Source organism: Mytilus californianus, unplaced genomic scaffold (genome assembly GCF_021869535.1).
Source record: "Mytilus californianus isolate M0D057914Y unplaced genomic scaffold, xbMytCali1.0.p SCAF_5, whole genome shotgun sequence".
In the NCBI taxonomy this organism is placed as follows: domain Eukaryota; kingdom Metazoa; phylum Mollusca; class Bivalvia; order Mytilida; family Mytilidae; genus Mytilus; species Mytilus californianus.
This window is the reverse complement of record NW_026262701.1, coordinates 98,480,928-98,500,817: the sequence shown is the minus strand read 5'-3', so window position 1 is coordinate 98,500,817 and position 19,890 is coordinate 98,480,928. Positions and strand designations below refer to the sequence as shown.

The 19,890-nt window shown below is 33.3% G+C and overlaps 1 protein-coding gene across 3 annotated transcripts; it reads left to right on the top strand.

The window, feature by feature from the left end:
* The first annotated feature begins 11,117 nt into the window (after positions 1–11,117).
* LOC127700359 (acylcarnitine hydrolase-like) lies at positions 11,118–18,597 on the top strand. 3 transcript variants are annotated; one of them, XM_052203795.1, is made up of 3 exons: positions 11,118–11,159; positions 13,823–15,372; positions 17,081–18,597. In XM_052203795.1, exons 2-3 carry the CDS (start codon positions 13,844–13,846, stop codon positions 17,274–17,276), a joined length of 1,725 nt encoding a protein of 574 aa, XP_052059755.1. In that variant the 5' UTR covers positions 11,118–11,159; positions 13,823–13,843; the 3' UTR covers positions 17,277–18,597. The 3 variants fall into 3 exon arrangements, with proteins under 3 accessions (XP_052059755.1, XP_052059753.1, XP_052059754.1); XM_052203793.1 differs by lacking the exon at positions 11,118–11,159 and adding an exon at positions 11,184–11,303; XM_052203794.1 differs by lacking the exon at positions 11,118–11,159 and adding an exon at positions 11,666–11,777.
* Positions 18,598–19,890: the final 1,293 nt, after the last annotated feature.

Genomic DNA, 19,890 nt, shown 5'->3' with positions numbered 1-19,890 from the left:
CAGACAGGATTCACCTGACCTCGACCTCATTTCATGGATCAGTGATCAAGGTTAAAGTTACATGATTAGGTCCGTTTCTCAAATACTATAAGCAGTAGGATAAAATTGAGAATGGAAATGGGGAATATGTCAAAGAGACAACAACCCGACCAAAGAGCAGAAAACAGCCGAAGGCCACCAATGGGTCTTCAACGAAGCGAGAAAATCCCGCACCCGGAGGCGGGGCTCAGCTGGCCCCTAAATAAAAATGTGTACTAGTTCAGTGAAAATGGACGTCATACTAAACTCTCAAACATATAAATGAACTAAAATTAAAAAAACATACAAGACTAACAAAGGCCAGAGGCTCCTGACTTGGGACAGGCGCAAAAATGCGGCGGGGTTAAACATGTTTTGTGAGATCTCAATCCTCCCCCTATACCTCTAGCCATTGTAGAATAAAGAAACACACAGCAATACGCACAGTAAAACTCAGTTTAAAAGAAGTCCGAGTCCGATGTCAGAATAGGTAACAAAAGAAACTAAGCAGAATGACAATGATACATAAATTAACAAAGGACTACTAGCAGTTACTGACCTGCCAGCTCCAGACCTCAATTAAACTGATTGAAAGATTATGTCTTCATCATATGAAAATCAAGCACAATCCCCCCGTTAGGGGTTTAGTATCATACCGCCATAAAATATATGAGAAGAACATAACCCGTATCATGCCAACAACTAGTTTTAGAATAAATGTGTTTATTTCCGATGCAAAGACATTATGAGTGAATCAATATTAATACCAAAATATGCTATCCTAAATGACATGACAACAGTATCGTAACTATATCCCTTCTGAATAAGTCTGTTTAAAGGTTTGGTTAGCTTTTGAGGTGAATGCCGACATTTTTGTGCTTTGTAAAGAATATTACCCTAAAAGATTGGATGTGAAATACCTGAACGTATAAGATGTCTGCATGTTGATTTATATTTACGAATGATGTCCTTGTATCGATGATAAAATTTAGTCAATGTTTTGACTAGTTTGTGATATCGAAAACCCTGGTGTAATAATTTTTTCAGTAATACTCAGATTTCTTTCATTAAAACGAAATACGTTGTTACATACACGAGCGAATCAAACAAGTTAAGATATATAAACACCATAAGATGGTGACAAGGGAACGTCACCATCTAAACATGGATAATTAACAATAGGGAATGAAAAATCATCTCTTTTATCATAAATTTTGGTATTAAGCTTCCTGTAAGAGATATAGATATAGGGTAACTATATGTGGTGTTTGGAATGATTGTAATGAATACATGTCAGTCTGGCAGGTTTCATCTGAACTTGATCTCATTTTCATGGTGCATTGGTCAATGTTAAGTTTTTGTGTTTTGGTTTGTTTTTGAAGTACTATAAGCAATAGGTCAACTATATTTGGTGTATGGAATGATTGTAAGGTGTAAATGTCTCTCTGGCAGGTATCAACTGACCTTGACCTTATTTTCATGGTTCATTGATCAATGCTAAATTTTCTTGATTTTGTCAGTCTATCAGATACTATAAGCAACATGTCAACTATATTTTATGTATTGAATGATTGTAAGGTGTACATGTCTGTCTTGCCTCGTTCATCTGACCATGACCTCATTATCATAGAACATTAATAATGTTATGTTTATGTGATACTTGTGGTAAAACCTTCATGTTACAGACTTTCAACGTTGTTACATACACGAACGAATGAAAAATCATCTCTTTTATCATAAATTTTGGTATTAAGCTTCCTGTAAGAGATATAGATATAGGATAACTATATGTGGTGTATGGAATGATTGTAATGAATACATGTCAGTCTGGCAGGTTTCCACTGAACTTGATCTCATTTTCATGGTGCATTGGTCAATGTTAAGTTTTTGTGTTTTGGTCTGTTTTTGAAGTACTATAAGCAATAGGTCAACTATATTTGGTGTATGGAATGATTGTAAGGTGTAAATGTCTCTCTGGCAGGTATCAACTGACCTTGACCTTATTTTCATGGTACATTGATCAATGCTAAATTTTGTGTTTTGGTCTGTTTTTCAAATATTTAAAGTAATAGGTCAGCTATATTTGGTGTATGAAATAATTGTAAGGTGTACATGTCTGTCTGGCAGGTATCATCTGATCTTAACCTCATTTTCATGGTTCATTGGTCAATGATCTATTTTCTTGATTTTGTCAGTCTATCAGATACTATACGCAACATGTCAACTATATTTTATGTATTGAATGATTGTAAGGTGTACATGTCTGTCTTGCCTCGTTCATCTGACCATGACCTCATTATCATAGAACATTGATAATGTTATGTTTATGTGATACTTGTGGTAAAACCTTCATGTTACAGACTTTCAACATAAATTCAATGATAAGTAAAACAGGCGAGACATTTCAGCGTGTGCACTCTTGTATCTAAAAGAGAGGCAGTAGATACCAAATGGATATTTAAACTCATTAAGAAAATACTGACTACGCCATGGCAAAAAAAAATAAATTAAAAAATAACCCCTAAAGACAAACTATTTTCTTCAAAACACAACATAGAAAACAAAAGACAGAGCAAAATAAATCCCACGAAAAACCGGGTGTGATCTCAGATGTTCCGAAAGCGGTAAACAGATCCTGCTATACATGTGGCACCGTCGTCTTTCTCATAAAAGTACAAATTCTGTTATTTCCCATTTTAGGAAAGGGACTGGATAGAGGTAACGTCAATCGGAACAGATCCGTCATCATCTGTGAAACAGAAATGGTCAACCAATTCGTTATGGTGTCCTTAAAATTTTCGGACGACTTCAACTTCGCCATTCGGAACTTTTCGTTTTATAGCTTTTAGAAGCAGCAATTCTATATCAGCTCTTGAATATCGTATTAACGGGAATATATATACTCCATGTAAAGGTGCTTTGCTAGAATGCTGCTGCAAAGACAGACTTAAGTCATAGGGTCTATGCATCGGAAATAAACAAATGTGTTCTAAAACCAGCCGTTGGTATGATACAGATTATGTTCTTGTTGTGTCGTATGATTTGTGATTGCATGATACTAACGGTAGGGATTGTGCTTGATTTTCATATGATGAGGACAAAATCTTTCAATCAGTTTAATTGAGTTTAGTTTCATATGATAAGACACAATCTTTTAATCAGTTTAATTGAGTTTAGTTTCATATGATCAAGACACAATCTTTCAATCAGTTTTATTGAGTTTAGTTTCATATGATCAAGACACAATCTTTCAATCAGTTTTATTGTGTTTGTTTATTCCATATTGGCTAGAGGTATAGGAGAGGGTTAAGATCTCACAAACCGCTGCATGTATGCGCCTGTCTTTAATCAGGAACATCTAGCCTTTGTTTGATTTTAGTTCGTTTATGTGTTTCGTAGTTTAATGTGGTGTCCATTTTGCTGAACAAGTACACATTATTGTTTAGGGGTCGGATGAAGCCCGCCTCAGGGTGCGGGATTAGAAGACCCATTGGTGGCCTTGGGCTGCTTTCTGGCCTTTTGTTGTCTCTTTAACACATTCCCCGTTTCCATTTTCAATTCTATTAACTGTTGTATCATTTATTTCATGTTCGATGGGATAAATGTGCTGTTGACCAGTAGGACAATCTCACATGGCAAGAATTCATATAGATTTCAAAACGTGTAAGAAATTGTTTCTTAAAATTTATGTAACGAAAGGACTAAATGTACTTCTTTACATGAGAAGATTGTATTAATTTGGCAGGATTGCAGAGGCGTATAGATATACTGGCTTTCAATAGCCACCGCAGAGTGCAGTTTTGATGTGATTTTGACGCATTTTATTCATTTTATAATGAAAAGCATTGCCTGTATCATTCAAAGAGATTTATGGTAGTTTTTTCCGTTGTCATGGTAACAGGAGCCAATAGGACCAATATGTACTTTTACATCATACATACATTTGTTATATAATGTCATTGTGAAAAAATGAGGACATTCAAAAATCAAATTACACGTCTTACATAAACTAATAGACTCGGCGGAACCATATACAAGTTGTATAAAAATACATAAAGAAACATTCAACCTTCATAATCAAATTTATTGCTACAATCGTGAAATTATATAAAATTGATTGTCGATAATCTTGCTGTTGCCAGAAAATAGCCAAAACATATGTTGAAACTGCACAAGAGAAGTATAAAACGCAACACGATAAAAACACAGATGCCACTGGACATGATGCAAAATAGCATTATACCAATCTGATATTTTATACACATAGGAAACATAACACGGATTTTACCATTATATTACTTTTGTAACCGTACATAAAAAGGTTGAAAAATCTATGACATTATGGAACGTTTTACAAAAATTTGGAAAGTGCTAAATATTAACATTACTATGGTTTTGAATTGTAGATTTATTTATTTCAAATGTGTCTTTTTTTTTTAAATGTCAAATTTTATTATTGATTTCTACGATTTAGTTCATTCGATGTCAGTTAAAGTTGCGAAAAACAGTATTTCTTTTATAATCGTCAACTTCAAAGAAGCAATTATCGCTATTTACGAAGCTTGGCTTGAGACACTTCTTTATTTATATTATATAAGATTGGACAATAATAGAAGAAATTAATCTTAATAACATTAAGCTGTCGTTTTATATATGATTAATTTTGAATGAATGAATAATTGATTTCGTAAATTGTTGCTAAGGGAATCTTCCCCTGGTATTTCGGACTGAAAATATATGTGTAGATAAATCTGTAAATATTGAAAACGGTCTTTTGTTTAAAGCAGCCAAAGTGTCGATTATAGACCAAACAGTCTTAAATGTAACCCACTAATTTACGGGGGTTATGATAGTGTGGTTGAAACTGTGAAAATTTAAGAAAAATAAAGATTTTTTTATTTCTTGTTAGCTCACTAATTTGATGGTAGTTTAACTTCATGGTCGTCAAATAAATATATTTGGAAACACTGTCATATTGTAATGATGTAACATTTCAACATTGTTTCGGCATCAACTAGGTAATATGGCCGGATTTCATTGAATCTCTTTCGCTTGCAAGGTAAAAATCCGAAATTTCTTTAAAACATACCGGAATTTTAATTACGAAGAGCCCAAATAAAATGAATATTGATTTCATAATAATTTTCATTATATATCCATAAAATCAAAAGTTTATTGCTATTGTTGACGACAGTGTTTTTGAAGTCTTTTTCACCGAAGGCCATGGTTAACCAACATAAATCGATTTCTATCTTGAAGACCAAAATAACTTTATTTTCAAGGGATTTTGGTTTGTGTTAAGAATGTCTTCTTTATTATTTTTGTGATAATTACTAAAAAAAAAAATGACAAAATCTGCCAAATTTGCAATTTTTAAGTCATCTTTATCTTTGAAATTAAATAACGTGTTCAGAATACGCTATATAGTGATGTTACAGCCTCAAAAGTGAACATATGAAGATGTAATACTGTGAATTTTAGTAATTTTGTATCGAAATTTTTTAAATGCCTGTGATTTCATGCCTCTTATTTGTTGCCAAATGAGTAAGCATACACCTTTAGAAATATTATTATCACATAGTGTACCAGGCATTTTATAAAAGGTGTGTAAGTTATTTTGTCATTTAAGAAATAATTCATGCAAACCATAGATTTGGCAATTTTCACATGGCCTGGGCTGTTATATTCGAATTTTATCCAGAGAAATTAACCTTAGGACAGAGGATATGTTACGACCGACAAATGGGAAGATGACAATGGTAAAACTGAAATAGTCACGCCTGTCCTAGATCTGATTTGAAGTCGTCCATCTGTGTCAATTTCAAGAAAAAAAAACTTCGTTTCGATAGTATCATTAATGTCAAATTACCTAAAATGGATTTTACATGCTGTTCAAGTGGGGGTCATTTTCGAAATAACAATTTACAAGACAGCCATATGAATTGATGCATAACCCCCAAAAATGTGACTAAGTATAAGAATATATGTGTTTTAAGTGGAGTTTCAGGCAGAGATTTATAACCTTATAAAAATGAAAACGTGCAAATTAATGTACATAATTATTACAGAAAATGTTTATTTTTCAGCAGTATTATTAGACAGATGAAGCACCCTAAATGGAATTTTATAGCATTTTGGGTTAAAAAAGTGCAAAGAATATGAAACTGGTTTGGCATTCTTTTCTTTTAATTAACTGAACATGCGCAACCCATCTCCAGCTAAGGGTGAAATTGAAGGTTTCACGAATACGATTTCAGATGAGTTAGAATCATTAACTTGCAAACCAATAATACATCAGCGATATTTTTTGTTATAAATGTTTGAAACAAAAAAATATCCTAGTCTTTGCTAATATCCCTTTAAGATTTAATTCTATTTTACCATTAAAAGTTACAAAAGATCTCAATCCCCCTTTTTAAATCAACAAATCATTCCTAAAAGAACATACAATTAAAACCAGTACAGGAAAAGCACTTAAGTCTGTAAAAGGTACAATAATAATAGATTTCAAAAACACAAAATAGATAATAAAAAAATGCCTTATTGAAGTATAAACACGGTGACTAAAAGCAAGCTTGACTTTATATCAGTTGATCTGTTTAATAGAAGATTTCATAGAGCAACACCATAAACATTACAGGAAGACATGATCCTGTGCACAAACTATGCAGAAAACAAAATTTAACTATTAGTATTGCTTTACACTATGTAGTAGAGAATTGATAAGAAGTAGTGCATTCGTAAACGATAATCAACGAGCGACTTTAGCCGCAAGTTGATTATCGTTTCCGAATCCACTACTTCTTATCAATTCTCTAGCTTAACCCATTTCTAGTATAACGACTGTCTGTTTTATGTTTTGACAATAAATCAACGGAATTTCATAACTATAATTTCATATTTTGTCTTTTTTATTCTTTAATAGCTGGAAATGATTATATCCAAACGGCTCATATCTATATTTAGACATTTGACAAGTTAACATAAGTTAAATATAACTTTAGTTGGGTGTTAGCTCCCCTTTTTTAACTCCAAATTTCATATTGGTAAATACATATTTCATTTAATGTTTAATCATTACAAATTATTAGAATTGAATAGATTTTGCTATTTATGATTTGTTTAAAAAGACATATAATGATATACAGAATTTATCTGTCTTGTTTTGAAAAGTTTAAAAATTCTAATTACCGAAATTTAGAACCTTTGAAATTTATATATACAATGTATAGTATTTAGCAGCATGTAATACTATAAGGCAGTCTATGGGCTTGCTATCATTTAAAAGCCGTCCTAATCCAAATATGACAGATTAGCGTAATTTCAAAATAACTACCGATTCATGAAGCTCATGTTATGTTGCTCTCCATAATAAATAAAATAATGTGCTTAAGGTTTTATTCTAACAATTATATATTAATTTTCTTTAAACTGTTTCAGTTTCATTAAGTTTTGATTATTTTAGCGTTATTACATTAGGCATCCATCATTTACCAGTCAATAAACTAGTATTATCTGTGGCACTCGTATCCGAATCAAAACCAGCATTGATATGGCTACAGATGTATAATTATGTTGATTTTATAAAAAAAAAATAATCAAGCTGTTCATAGCCATGATCATCTAGTCGTTGGTAACGAAAGTTGTAACGTTAATATTAACAGTACGAAGTTCAAACCTTGTACCCGAAATGAAATTTTTTCATTGTAATGTTTTTCTCGACCAAAATATTGTTATAATTTAAGAAATATTTATATATTTCATTTTCATATAATGGCGATGATTTTGTTTCTGTTTTTACTGTCAACGTTTTACAGTCTATTTATTGACATGTATTGACAATTGAGCGCTTTAAGAGTATAATTTAGATATTGATTTATATCAGCACTCGTGGTATAGTGGTATCATGCATAGACTGAAGACTCTACTGATTCACGATGAAAATACGCGCGAGTTCGAACCCTTCATATGCAACTCGCTTTTGAGACGATAAAAGATCGTAAGTTTAAAGTTATAAAATAAGTTATCTTAAGTTAACACAGTGGTCAGTGGATTCTTAAAAAATAATCTACAGTAAGAACAATATACTGACGTCAGAGAAATGGGTTAAAATTTAAAGAATTGATTTTTGATTTTTTAAATATAAGTAATAGCGATTGAATAACAACAGTATCCCTTATCAATAAGTTATTAAGCTAAGGAAACAAATTAGACGGTTATTCCTAAATGTTTAAGCTTTGTAAACAATATTACAGTAAAAATCTGCATATAAAATTTCACTGTTAATGAATAACATTTACTTTTTAAATATCTTCTTGTTTTGTTAATAATATTTATCAAAAGGTATTTTGACATAAATTTGGATTTATAACAGTGTAAATCATTTACAAGCTTTGATTATTTGATCTATAGTGCCTAGAAATAAGACTTGATGTTATCAGAACCACAAGTAAAGACACATGGAATCGTGAGTGTGAATTTCATTAAAAACTCGAAAAGTTTTTGACAATTACCTTGCTATAAATATAGGGCCTAATTTTCTACTGTTCATTCGTATATATTTTATGTTTGAACATTTGCTGGCATTGGCGGCATTCGCAGCAACCTTTCAAACTCTTTTGGACAGTTTGTGTTGCCTAAGATATTTCTTTCTCTCTGTATTTACGAAAATATTTTACTGTATTTCTCATGTTCTTTACGCCCGTTTACAATACACCTCTGGCTCGTAGTCGTGTTTAGTATATAAACGAGATACGGTAGGTTAAGGGTATCTAAACTATTGATAAATTACGTGCCATATGTGGAGCAGGTTCTGCTAATTTCAATGTCTAAGTTGTTTCAATCTAATTAAAATCCAGATCCTGTGTCGACTTTTTGCTAACAAGGATCTGACAACGCTCCTTTCGTCTTTCATGAATAACAGTACTGTAAAACGGATATTTGCGACCGTCAAATTGAAATTGACGGCGGCAACTCTTCAACTGTATTACTGTTATTCCGATTCTTCTGTCTAGATAAATGTTCATATTACATATTTTATATATCAAGGTGATTATACATAGCTGGATCCCACTCTATCCGATTCTTATGCATTACAAAAACCTTATTACGTAAGAGCTTGACAAAATGTATAAAATTCCGCGATACTTGAATTATTTTGGCTCATATACATCATAGCTAAACGTGACGTCATACAAATGAGAACTTACAAATTGAGGATTATTACGTTACTTCTACGATTCAAATTTGGATAAATTCACTTCAAAACGGCGTTTTGAGGTATGTGTTGTTTTATTTTCGATAATAATTATTGTAGTACTCGAACAATAATTGATCCTAGCAATTTAAAATGGTGGGTCACTCCTTAGTTACAACATGTCTATTTTAATAGCAGGACTTTCATTGGCTGATGTAATACTTACCAGATCATCATTTATCTACATCGTACGTTGAAATGTTATAATCTTGACTAATGCTTAATGCTTCCGGTTGGCACTAGAAAAAGAGTAATTTTATAAGATAAAACCAAAAATATATAAAGCAGGTATAAAGGCATAAAAGAAAATAGTAAAGAAAAAAGAGGGTACTCATTTGCTTTTCGTTCGTCAGGCCTGAACCAATCCGGCTGCCGTGGCGGTACCAGGGAAATTATCCCCACAGGCACAGCTCCAGTCTATCATTTGACTTACTTGGTAAATGAGGGACTGAACATACTAGTACCAGAAAGAGAGTGTTGAAAGCTCCCTCTTGAAGGATACAAAGGAAGGAGCCTCAGCTACAGTTGCTGTTAAAGAGTTACAAGCGATCACTGTTCTTGGAAAAAGGCTGTATTTGAAGCCATTTCTTGGTTGAGTATTGGCCGGAACTTCTTGGTATGTGATGATCTTGTTCTTGCTGACATTAGTGTTAGGTAATTGTCGCAGGGTATGTCCACAAGATCATTAACCACTTTATAAAGTCTGGTTAGTTGTAGTTTCACCCTTCTGTCTTCCAATGATTCCCAGTCAAGTTCTTCCAACATGCTACCAACAATACTGGTGTTCCTACTACGATTGTTGGCGTTTCGGGCTGCACGACGCTGGACCATTTCCAACTTTTCCACCTACTCTTTTTGGCAGAGGTTCTATACTGTTGCATAGTAGTCTAAGTTGGATCTGACCATTTTTCAACATAGGCATTTGTCTTTGTTTCACTATTAGATTTTCTTATGTGGGTTTTAGAAATCCTAGCATGTTGTTTGCTTTTGTGGTTACTGTATTGATGTGTATCACAAAGTAGAATGGAATGTAATCAGATACTTAATTGTAAGCAAAGTATTGACGCGAGATCTGTATTTTAATCAGATTGGTAGTGTTTCTACCGGTCACAGTCTTGTCGATCCTTTTTCCTGAACAAAAAAAAAGATTCTATTTCAAGATTTAAAATTCGGTTAAGTTTTAGGGTTAGAAAAAAATGACATGACACCAAGCTGCTATTACGTGATGCCCAATCACTTGATAGAACTTGTAAGCATGTTCCATAGTAGTAACACAGCGGGTGTCACATGTTGAGCATGATCTGCTAACCCTTCCGGAGATCACCCCCGGTATCTGGTGGGGTTCGTGTTGCTCAGTCTTTAATTTTCTATGTTATGTTAACGTGGACTGTTTTCTCTTTTGGTCGTTTTTCGTTTTTTGCCATGACATTGTCAGTTTGTCTTCAACTTATGAGTTCGAAAATTCGCCTCTATTTTAGAAGGATGTCCGATAAGTAGATAAAATTTGCGTTAAATTTGGAAGTTAAAAGGCCAATTTTTCATATTATAAACTTAAATTGCAGAAGCGGAACTTTAAATTTTTCCATTTTTGTTAAGTTGTACGTGTACCGTTTCAAACCCTTTTGAACTTGTCATCTTCAGCTACACTAATTAAAACTTTTATAATTTTAGGCTTTATTTCATCTTGTTTGAATAAGACACGTTGAAATAAACAGCATATCATTTTAGCATTTTACGATATATATTTTTTTTAAAATGAATATAACTGACTAATTTGATTACCAAATTAAGCATTTTGATTATGTAGGGTTCAATTTTCAGAACTCTCTGTATTATAAATAAGATCGATTTTACACTTAAGTAGATAATCTCTTCTGTTACACAGGTAAGTGTGTTTTATCCCCTAGAATAATAAAACGGAAGAAAGGTACCGTAGGAGGTATTTTCAGCATATATATATACAGTCATGTATCCAATAAAACACCGTGTATGCATAGCATGCAACTATTTTAGATCTCAATAAATTAAGGTAAGTAACACATTGTGATAATGTAATATGGACAAGATTGATCAAACACATAATTATTTAAAAATTTCAACTATACAAATATAAAAAGACCTCTGCAACTCTATAATGTTTGTTTTCAGTGCAGCTGCTTAACACTTCCTTGTCTATTTATATCTAAACTAGTTTAATAACGTTGATTTTCTTTCACTGGGGCTCATTGATAAGCGTAAATCAAATTTCATTTTGTGGCAACACTTCAATGACTATTATATTACTGTAGCCATTCATATATAACTACATTCACAATCTATATTATAGGTTGAGTGGCTCGGTAAACCTCGCCTTAGCTTCTCTCAATTTGTAAGCCTCATATAAATTAGATTTTTTGGACATTGACCTTGTGTATATTTTATCCTGATATCAGCCATTTTGTGAAAGAACCGCACTATAAATAACTGTTAATGTTGGTGTCATCCCCCGCGGACCGAACATAAGGTATGTCGATTTTAATGGGGGGGAAAATGACAACGAGTTAGATCATCAAACTAAACATTTTATTGCAGAATTAAAGCAAGTTCTATGTTCAGCATTCGAAAATATAAAATTTATTTGCAACTCGATACCACAAAGGACATAGAAAAGGTCGGTAAGCCTCGCCTTTGTATGAATATTTTACTTTTTACATCACTTAATTGACGCATATTGGTGATATGAGCTTTCACCATCATTATGCGACCATCGTGGCCATAAAATTAAGTAACATTGTCTGCTCTGAAATCTATGGGTAAATTTACACGAGCCTTGAGTTCGACAATAATCCCTAGAATGTATTATTTGAATGTGTCTCAATTGTTTTCCATTCGTTTGATGTGTTTGAGCTTTTGATTTTGCCATTTGTTAAGGGATTTTCCGTTTTGAATTTTCCTTGGAGTTCGGTATTTTTGTTGTTTTACTAACATGACTCTTACTATTAAAAGAACATTGTGGTCAAATGCAATTAATTGTAAAAAAAAATCTGAAGATCTCATTTGAATACATTTTGGTTAAAATTGTTTTGAAATGTTATTTTTTCTTCTCATAAATTTAGCCCATGACCCGGAAATTTGGCTGATGAAGATTTAAAAACAATGAAATATTGTACTTTTTTCAACAAAAATGTATCCACCAGAGACCATCGGACATGGATGTAAGCAACCATAGGTCACAGTACGGCCTTCAACAATGAGCAAATCCCAAAGTGTATACGTAACTATAAAAGGCCCCGGCTTGTAACAAATGAATCAATTGAATATAGTTATCAAAGGTACCAGGCTTATAATTTGATACGCTAGACGCGCGTTTCGTCTACACAAGACTCATCAGTGACGCTCAGATCAAAATAGTTAGAAAGCCAAACAGAAATGAGAAAACCAACGACTTATGCTAAAAAAATTCACGAATAACAAATATGAAAGACATGTAGTAACCAACGACAATCAATGAATTACTGGCCCCTGACGTTGAGCAGGCACATACAAAATGTGGTGGAGTTATAAATGTTTATGAGAGCCCAGCCCTCCATTTAACATGGGACAGCGTTGTAACACCACAACATAAGAACAAACTGCAAAACGTCCGTTGCTAAGGGCTTAATAAGATACAGTTCTAGCTCGATTTAAACCAACTCTTTCGGTTACAAAAAGGTGTTAACATGACAACTGAGACTGCTATGTGTTATAGTAGTCTCCGATAGTAATACAGATACAAAATAAGTAGGATTTGCAAGAATGCAGATTCACTTTAGTCTTGATGTTTCCTATCTATAAAGGATCGTTTAAACGTATTACTTTCTTAGACACAGGGCGATACATATTTAACTTGTCCTTGACGACAAACTGCGCTCGTTTGTTTTTGACCTGGCGTACTCCTTCATATATTTGATATAGTGCAGTTTTTTTAACATGGCGTGCTCCTTCATATATTTGACATGACGCAATCTAAATTAAGACTTGTCGTAGGACTTGAAAACTCATCAAAGATATCAGGTCTATAAATTGGTACGCTAGACGCGTGTTTTGTCTTCATCAGACTCTTCAGTGACGCGCGAATCAAAACAGTTGGAAGGCCAAATCAAATACGTAGAAAAAGTGTAATAAACAGCGAAAATGCCGAAAATTTGTGCCAAATACGGCCGAGGCAATCTATGCCTTCTGTAGAAAAACTTGATATTTCGAATAATTCAACATTTTGTTACCAATAGATTTACAGATAATGATATTTATGTCAACACAAAAGTGCTGACTACTAGCTGATGACATTCTCGGAAACAAAACATCCAAAAACAGTAGCATCGACCCAGTGGTAATAAAAACTCATCAAAGATACCAGGCTTATAAATTTGTACGCTAAAAGCGAGTTTTATCAACATAAGACTCACCAGAGGTGCTCGATTCAAAACAGCTTTTAGGCCACACATTTGAATAGCATTTAAAACCGAAAATTTCGAAAAGTTGTGCCAAACTAAAAAAAAAACATAAATTGTTATTTCATCTTCCTTTTAGGTAGGTCATAGTAATACCACAATGAAATCATCGTTCGTGTGTTTAATTTTTACTTTTCTGGTTGTTTTAATTGGTGCTGATAAAAACGAAGACATAACGGTTATAAATGCACCGTCTGGGCCAATCAAAGGACTGAAACTGAATTATCAGAAAACAGGAGAACCTTTATATGAATTCAGGGGAATACCCTTCGCCAAACCACCAATTGGTCCATTGAGATTCAAAAAAACAGAACCACTTGAAAAACGGAAAGAAGTTCACGATGGAACAAAATTTGGAAAAATCTGTATGCAGCCGGGTATCGATTTCATACCTGAACTTAGTAGACCAGCCATGTCGGAAGATTGTTTGGTATTGAATGTCTACGTTCCGAGAAAGTTACACGAACGTTTATCAGTAATGGTATGGATACACGGTGGCGGTTTTTGGATTGGTTATGGACACCAATACGATGGTGGAAAACTTGCAATGGAAGGAAATGTAATTATCGTAACGATAAACTATAGACTTGGTGCATTTGGCTTTTTTGCTGTAGGTGATTCTGCAGCCAGAGGTAACTATGGTTTATGGGATCAAAAGATGGCACTGCAGTGGGTACATGATAATATTGCATCTATTGGAGGTAATCCTGAGTCTGTTACAGTATTTGGCGAATCCGCGGGGGGATGTAGTGCATCATTCCAATCACTTATTCCTTCGAATAAAGGTCTTTTTCAGCGAGTTATTGCACAGAGTGGTGTTGTATCTAGATTTGTAGTGCTAAAAGATAGCAGTGTTGAAAAATTTGCAGCAGAAATAGCTGAAAAATCTTCCTGTCCATTTGATGAAAAGCAAATATTCGTTGACTGCTTAATAGAGAAAACTGCTGATGAAATCCTTAAATTAACCGACGTTTTTGCTTCAATGCCAACGGACAAGATGATGTTGGAATCCCTAGGAATGCCGGTCGTAGATCATGAATTGTTTCTTGAACATCCAATTAAAAGTCTTGAAGACAAATCATCAGATGTGTCCCAGTTTTTCCGTTCTCTAGATTTCATGGCGGGGGCTACTTCTAACGAAGGATCCACACTATATATGATGGTTCCACCAAAATTTCAAGAAAACTATGAATTTAATGTAACTGAAGGTATTCCATTGAAAGCCGTTTGTGACGGAATACTGTCACCCTTCGTGGAATTACTTTATGCCAACAACTCAAAAGTCAAGGACAAACTGTGTAAATATTATTCCGCAGAGTCTGTCGTAGATCAATCTTTAAAAGCAACGGATGCCTGGGCTGATATAACATTTAACTTTGGTATCAATAAAATGTTAGAATATCACTCTGGAGGTAACACATATCAATATGTGGTATCCAAATTAAGTCCAAAACCTTTCGGCGGGCATCCTCCATCATGGTTCAAAGGTGTTGGGCATGGTGATGAATTGCTTTACTTTTTCAATATTACACAGTTTCTGTCACTGGATAAAGAAGAGATACTAAATGATAAAGATGAGGATTTTGGAAAGAAAATGCTAAGTTATTGGACATCTTTTGCTAAAACTGGGTAAGCAGAAAATTATAGTTAAGTTTTATTTTGCAAAATGAAAAGTCAAGAGAGACTTCAAGTCCACATACAATATGACCAATGCAGGTACCCCTGAAAGTGTTTTCTTTTCTTTTTTCACACGCAACACCTTTCAAGCTACTTATTTGTAAATAAAGAACAGTGAATTATTCATTTTGAGGGAATACTAGATTTTAATCTTTACAAGCGGATATATTAAGTTGCCCGTAGTCATCTTTGAGAGATACGCTAAGTAAGTATATCTAGAATCAGAGACATGATACAGTATATATCTCTCCTAGAGCAAAAACACAAGACAATGAAACATAATCTTTAAATTTTATACATGCGACTTTTATCAAATATATGTCAAGCTGAACTTTTATATTTGAAAAATTCTGTTTAGATGGAAAACAAAATATAACCGCAGTTATTTCAGCATCCTATTTGTGAACTTTCCATTTCTATTTATCAACATTACAGTAGCGTCTGTATATGGAATATAAATCTCCCAGTTGATACGATAAATTGGAGCTTGCATTTCCTGTCATGATTTCCTTGATAGAGACTGGCTGCTTAAAAGGAAGCTATCAAATCAAAGGTTCCAAGTGGTGAAGTTGAAGTCATTCCTTCGAAATTTTACAAACGGGGTCATGCATTTTGATGACCGTTATGGAATATCTGTTTCATGGATGACGACGGATATGTTCCAATTGTCGTAAACACAACCCCTTCCTCTCTTCCACCGAATTAAACTTATCACCGAATTTGTACTTACATGAGTACAATTACGGGTGCCACGTTTGAAACAGGATCTGTGTATCTTTCCAGAGCCCCTGTGATAACCCATCGGTTTTTGATGACGTTCGTGTTGCTCAGTCTTTTGTTTTCTATTTTGTGCTTTGTAAACTGTTGTTTGTCTTTTGATTATTGTTTTTTGCCATGGCATTGTCAGTTTGTCTTCGATTTGTGAGTTTGAATATCCCTTTGGTATATTTCGCCTCTGTCTTAATAAATAAAGTACAGAAAGTTGACAACTATTGATATTTTTTTTTCGAAAGGATGATTATGACAGAACTGAATCGAATAAGAGACATATGTGATATCTTAGTAATTTTTCAATCAAATCTAAATTGAAGCGATGGAGGTTTAAAATTTCAAAATGAATGTTCGCATCATTTGTTGTTGAGTAATATATAGTATGATGAATAAACATATAACTTTCGTGTGTTCCGAAGAAAAGTCCGTGTGCTTCAGCATTCTCATTAGTCATTATCCCTATGTGCAGTATTTATCTTTTGTATACAGATCAATCTTCTTTATGTTTGTAACTCAGTCTAGTTTTCTATGTTGTGTTTTGTAGACTGATGCCTGTCTTTTGGTCGTTTCTTGGTTTTTTTGTCATGGCATTGTAAATCGTTTTAATTTAGAATTTTTATTCTAAGAGTCTTAGAAGACGGTGGATGGTCATTAGAATTTTACTTCAAATTGATGCAATACATAAATTGTGGAATGATATTAGCTATGTTATTTCCATAGTAATGACCCTGAGGAGCTTTATAAAATGTTAAAATTGAAAATGAAATACAATAGTTTTTTGTTTGAAGAACAGCCAGTATAGTAACTGACTAAAGACATTAATTAACAACTATGTTTTTCACCAACATCCTTAAATTTTAGTGACACACATTATTTCATGTAATTTTAGCGTGCCATACGCTGGTGATGGATCGGTACTATGGAAACCATTCGATATAGAAGACAAAAATTATCTAGATTTAGACGTGGAGATTACACAAAAAAGTAACTACAAACCTGAAATATTGGACCTCTGGTCAAACCAACTACCATCGTCTGATCTGGAACCAGCGACTTCAGATAACAGTCAACGTGATGAATTGTGATTATTTTAGTTTCAATAATAATTATCTGTTGTACTCATTTTATTTTAATACAGAGATAGCTTTTGAAACTATAACATATCTTTAAAAAGGCATAAAGGATTACTTGCATGATGTATTTGATCGAGCGGTCATTTGACTTTTATGTAAAAGGAATCATGTTGGACTTCCCCACAACCAAAACCAACTGTTCCTACTTAAAATATTGCAGAAAAAACATGTTCAATCTAGTGTACAACTGTTATTTTTGATTAGAAGATACTATATTAAACATAATCAGCGAGATTTATTGTTACGCACGATTGTCAAACCACTGTTATGATATGGAGATACATTAAAGAAAGGTATGCAATATATAACTTAAAAGAAGTTGAATATGATCGTTTAACTCTTCCAAAAAGTAATAAAAATCCACCTAAACCTTGTCATCCAGAAGTTCGCAATGCCATCTGCTATGTAAAGTGCAAAGGTCTCCGGAAAACTAAAAACAAAAGCCAATGATTTGACAGCTAGAAAACCCGACGACAATTCTTCGTATTACACTAAAAGTATGAGCCAAATGTATTTACTGGCTTGATATGTATTTGGAATTTTTAATATTAAAACACAAAATTTCACATCTATTTTATTGATAATATTTTTTAATCTTAAAAAGACTTAGCTTTCTTCATATTTACAAAATAAAATTAAAGTTAGTAACTCTGAAATAAACTATTTCTCTTTGATTTTACAACCATTTCCCCATCATAACTTGAACAGGATTTTCACAAGCATTCAGAAAATCTGACGAACAAGGAAAACTATTGTATAACTAAAGATGCTAAAAATCCACTTAAAATATAGTTTTTCAGTGAGGTAGGGTTTATGAAAGTCCTTCCATAGCAATATGTTTTTTAACCGTGTCGCTGCACTAAAAAAACAATTCGGCGATTGGAACTGCAAAATTTCGTGTTTTATACTGGATTTGAATCAAGTGCTTTGTGCTCCATTTTTAATGGCATGTAATGCGTGTCATATACCGTTCCAACAAAATGTGACTTGTGAGTTGAACTGTTTTGTCAAGAAACTGTACTTTTGTATTATATACTGTTGTATTCAACTATACAGTTGTAATTTACTATTTTGTGATGTACTGTCGTGTAATAATCTATGCTTTTGTGTGATATACTGTCGTGTAATAATCACTGCTTTTATGAGATGTACATTTGTATTGAACCGTACTTTTTTGTAACTAACAGTCGTGTAATAATTAGTGATTTATATGATTTGTGTTGAATTAAATTGTGCTTTAAATTATTTGTTTTCTATTAAATTGTGCTTTGAATGATTTGTTTTCTATCAATTTTTATTTTTGCTTTACATGATTTATTTTCGCGAAGTAACCAAGCTCTATTTAATTGATTGTTCAAAAGCTTTATGCAATAATTAATTTTCCATACTTTTTGCAAGAGAACGTCATGTTTACTGCACTGTGACAAAATTTCAAATGACGTAATGCAGCCTGTGACGTCGAGTGTGATTCGCCGCGATTCGACGCGATGAAGTAGTTCGTTTGTTATTTTCTCTGTTATTAAGGTGATTTTCATTTTTTCGTAATTACCGATGAAAAGAACTAGTGTCAAGCTATCCAGCAATTCTCATTCTGCAATTCTCTTTATAAAAAGCTATCCTGCAATTCGTTATCCTGCAATTGCGTTTGGAAAACTACTTGAGCGACAACTTTATTTTTCTTTAAAATCATAGTTTTTGACTTTTTTGTTCGAAAACAAGATTTATATAGAAAATCAAAGATTTTTATATCCCATTAACAAAATTCTAACTTTAGTTTGCTGATTTCTAACTGATATTTACGGTTTTGTAATTAGCATTTACAATTAAAAAAATCATGATGAAGATTCAAACAAAGTATTATCTGTTAAGTCCAGGGTGTGATTCGTATTTACGAATGTTTAACCCACATTCGCGATTTTCAAAACTCATATTAACGACTAAAAATATAGAATATTGATGTAAAATAAATTTTTTCATGGTATACCGACAATACAACTTCTATTTGAAACTTCATAACTCACATTTCCGACCCATTGCCTCGGCAGTTCTGTATGGCTAGGGATTATTGACTCTGCTCTCATAAATAGCTATTGGACTGAACTACAACGGAGGGGGGTGAAGAATGTCTGGGGTAAGCATTCTTAAAGGCCGAAAATTTCGTCCGAAACATGGAAATAAAGCCAAATTCGATAAAATACGCATTGGGGACACCCACTTTCCGACCCATTGTCGCGGTAATTTGTTATGGCTAGGGATTATAGACGCTGCCCTAATGAATAGCCATTAGACAGTACTACAACCTGAGTTATAAAATACAGGCCAAAATGGCTGAAACGTCAAATTTGCAAACTTCGTGTTGAAAATTGGCTAACAAGGTCATTACAAAAACAGGTTGCGGGGGTGAAACTTGAAACTTGAATGTCCAAAGAATAAGCAAGTCCAAACCTTGTATGTGTAGTCGTTGAACTCTAGGTTCCCACGTAAAGTTAAAATGTCCCTATTTCAAGAAGAATAAACTCACGAAAACACGAAAAATTCACTAAATTCGCGTTCATTGTTTTGATTT

What these genes read in the sequence shown, in the direction of transcription:
- LOC127700359 (XM_052203795.1), top strand. Translation starts at nt 13,844, where the DNA reads ATGAAATCATCGTTCGTGTGTTTAATTTTTACTTTTCTGGTTGTTTTA. An exon ending in ACATCTTTTGCTAAAACTGG is followed by an intron (nt 15,373 to 17,080) that starts GTAAGCAGAAAA and finishes ATGTAATTTTAG; the next exon opens with CGTGCCATACGCTGGTGATG.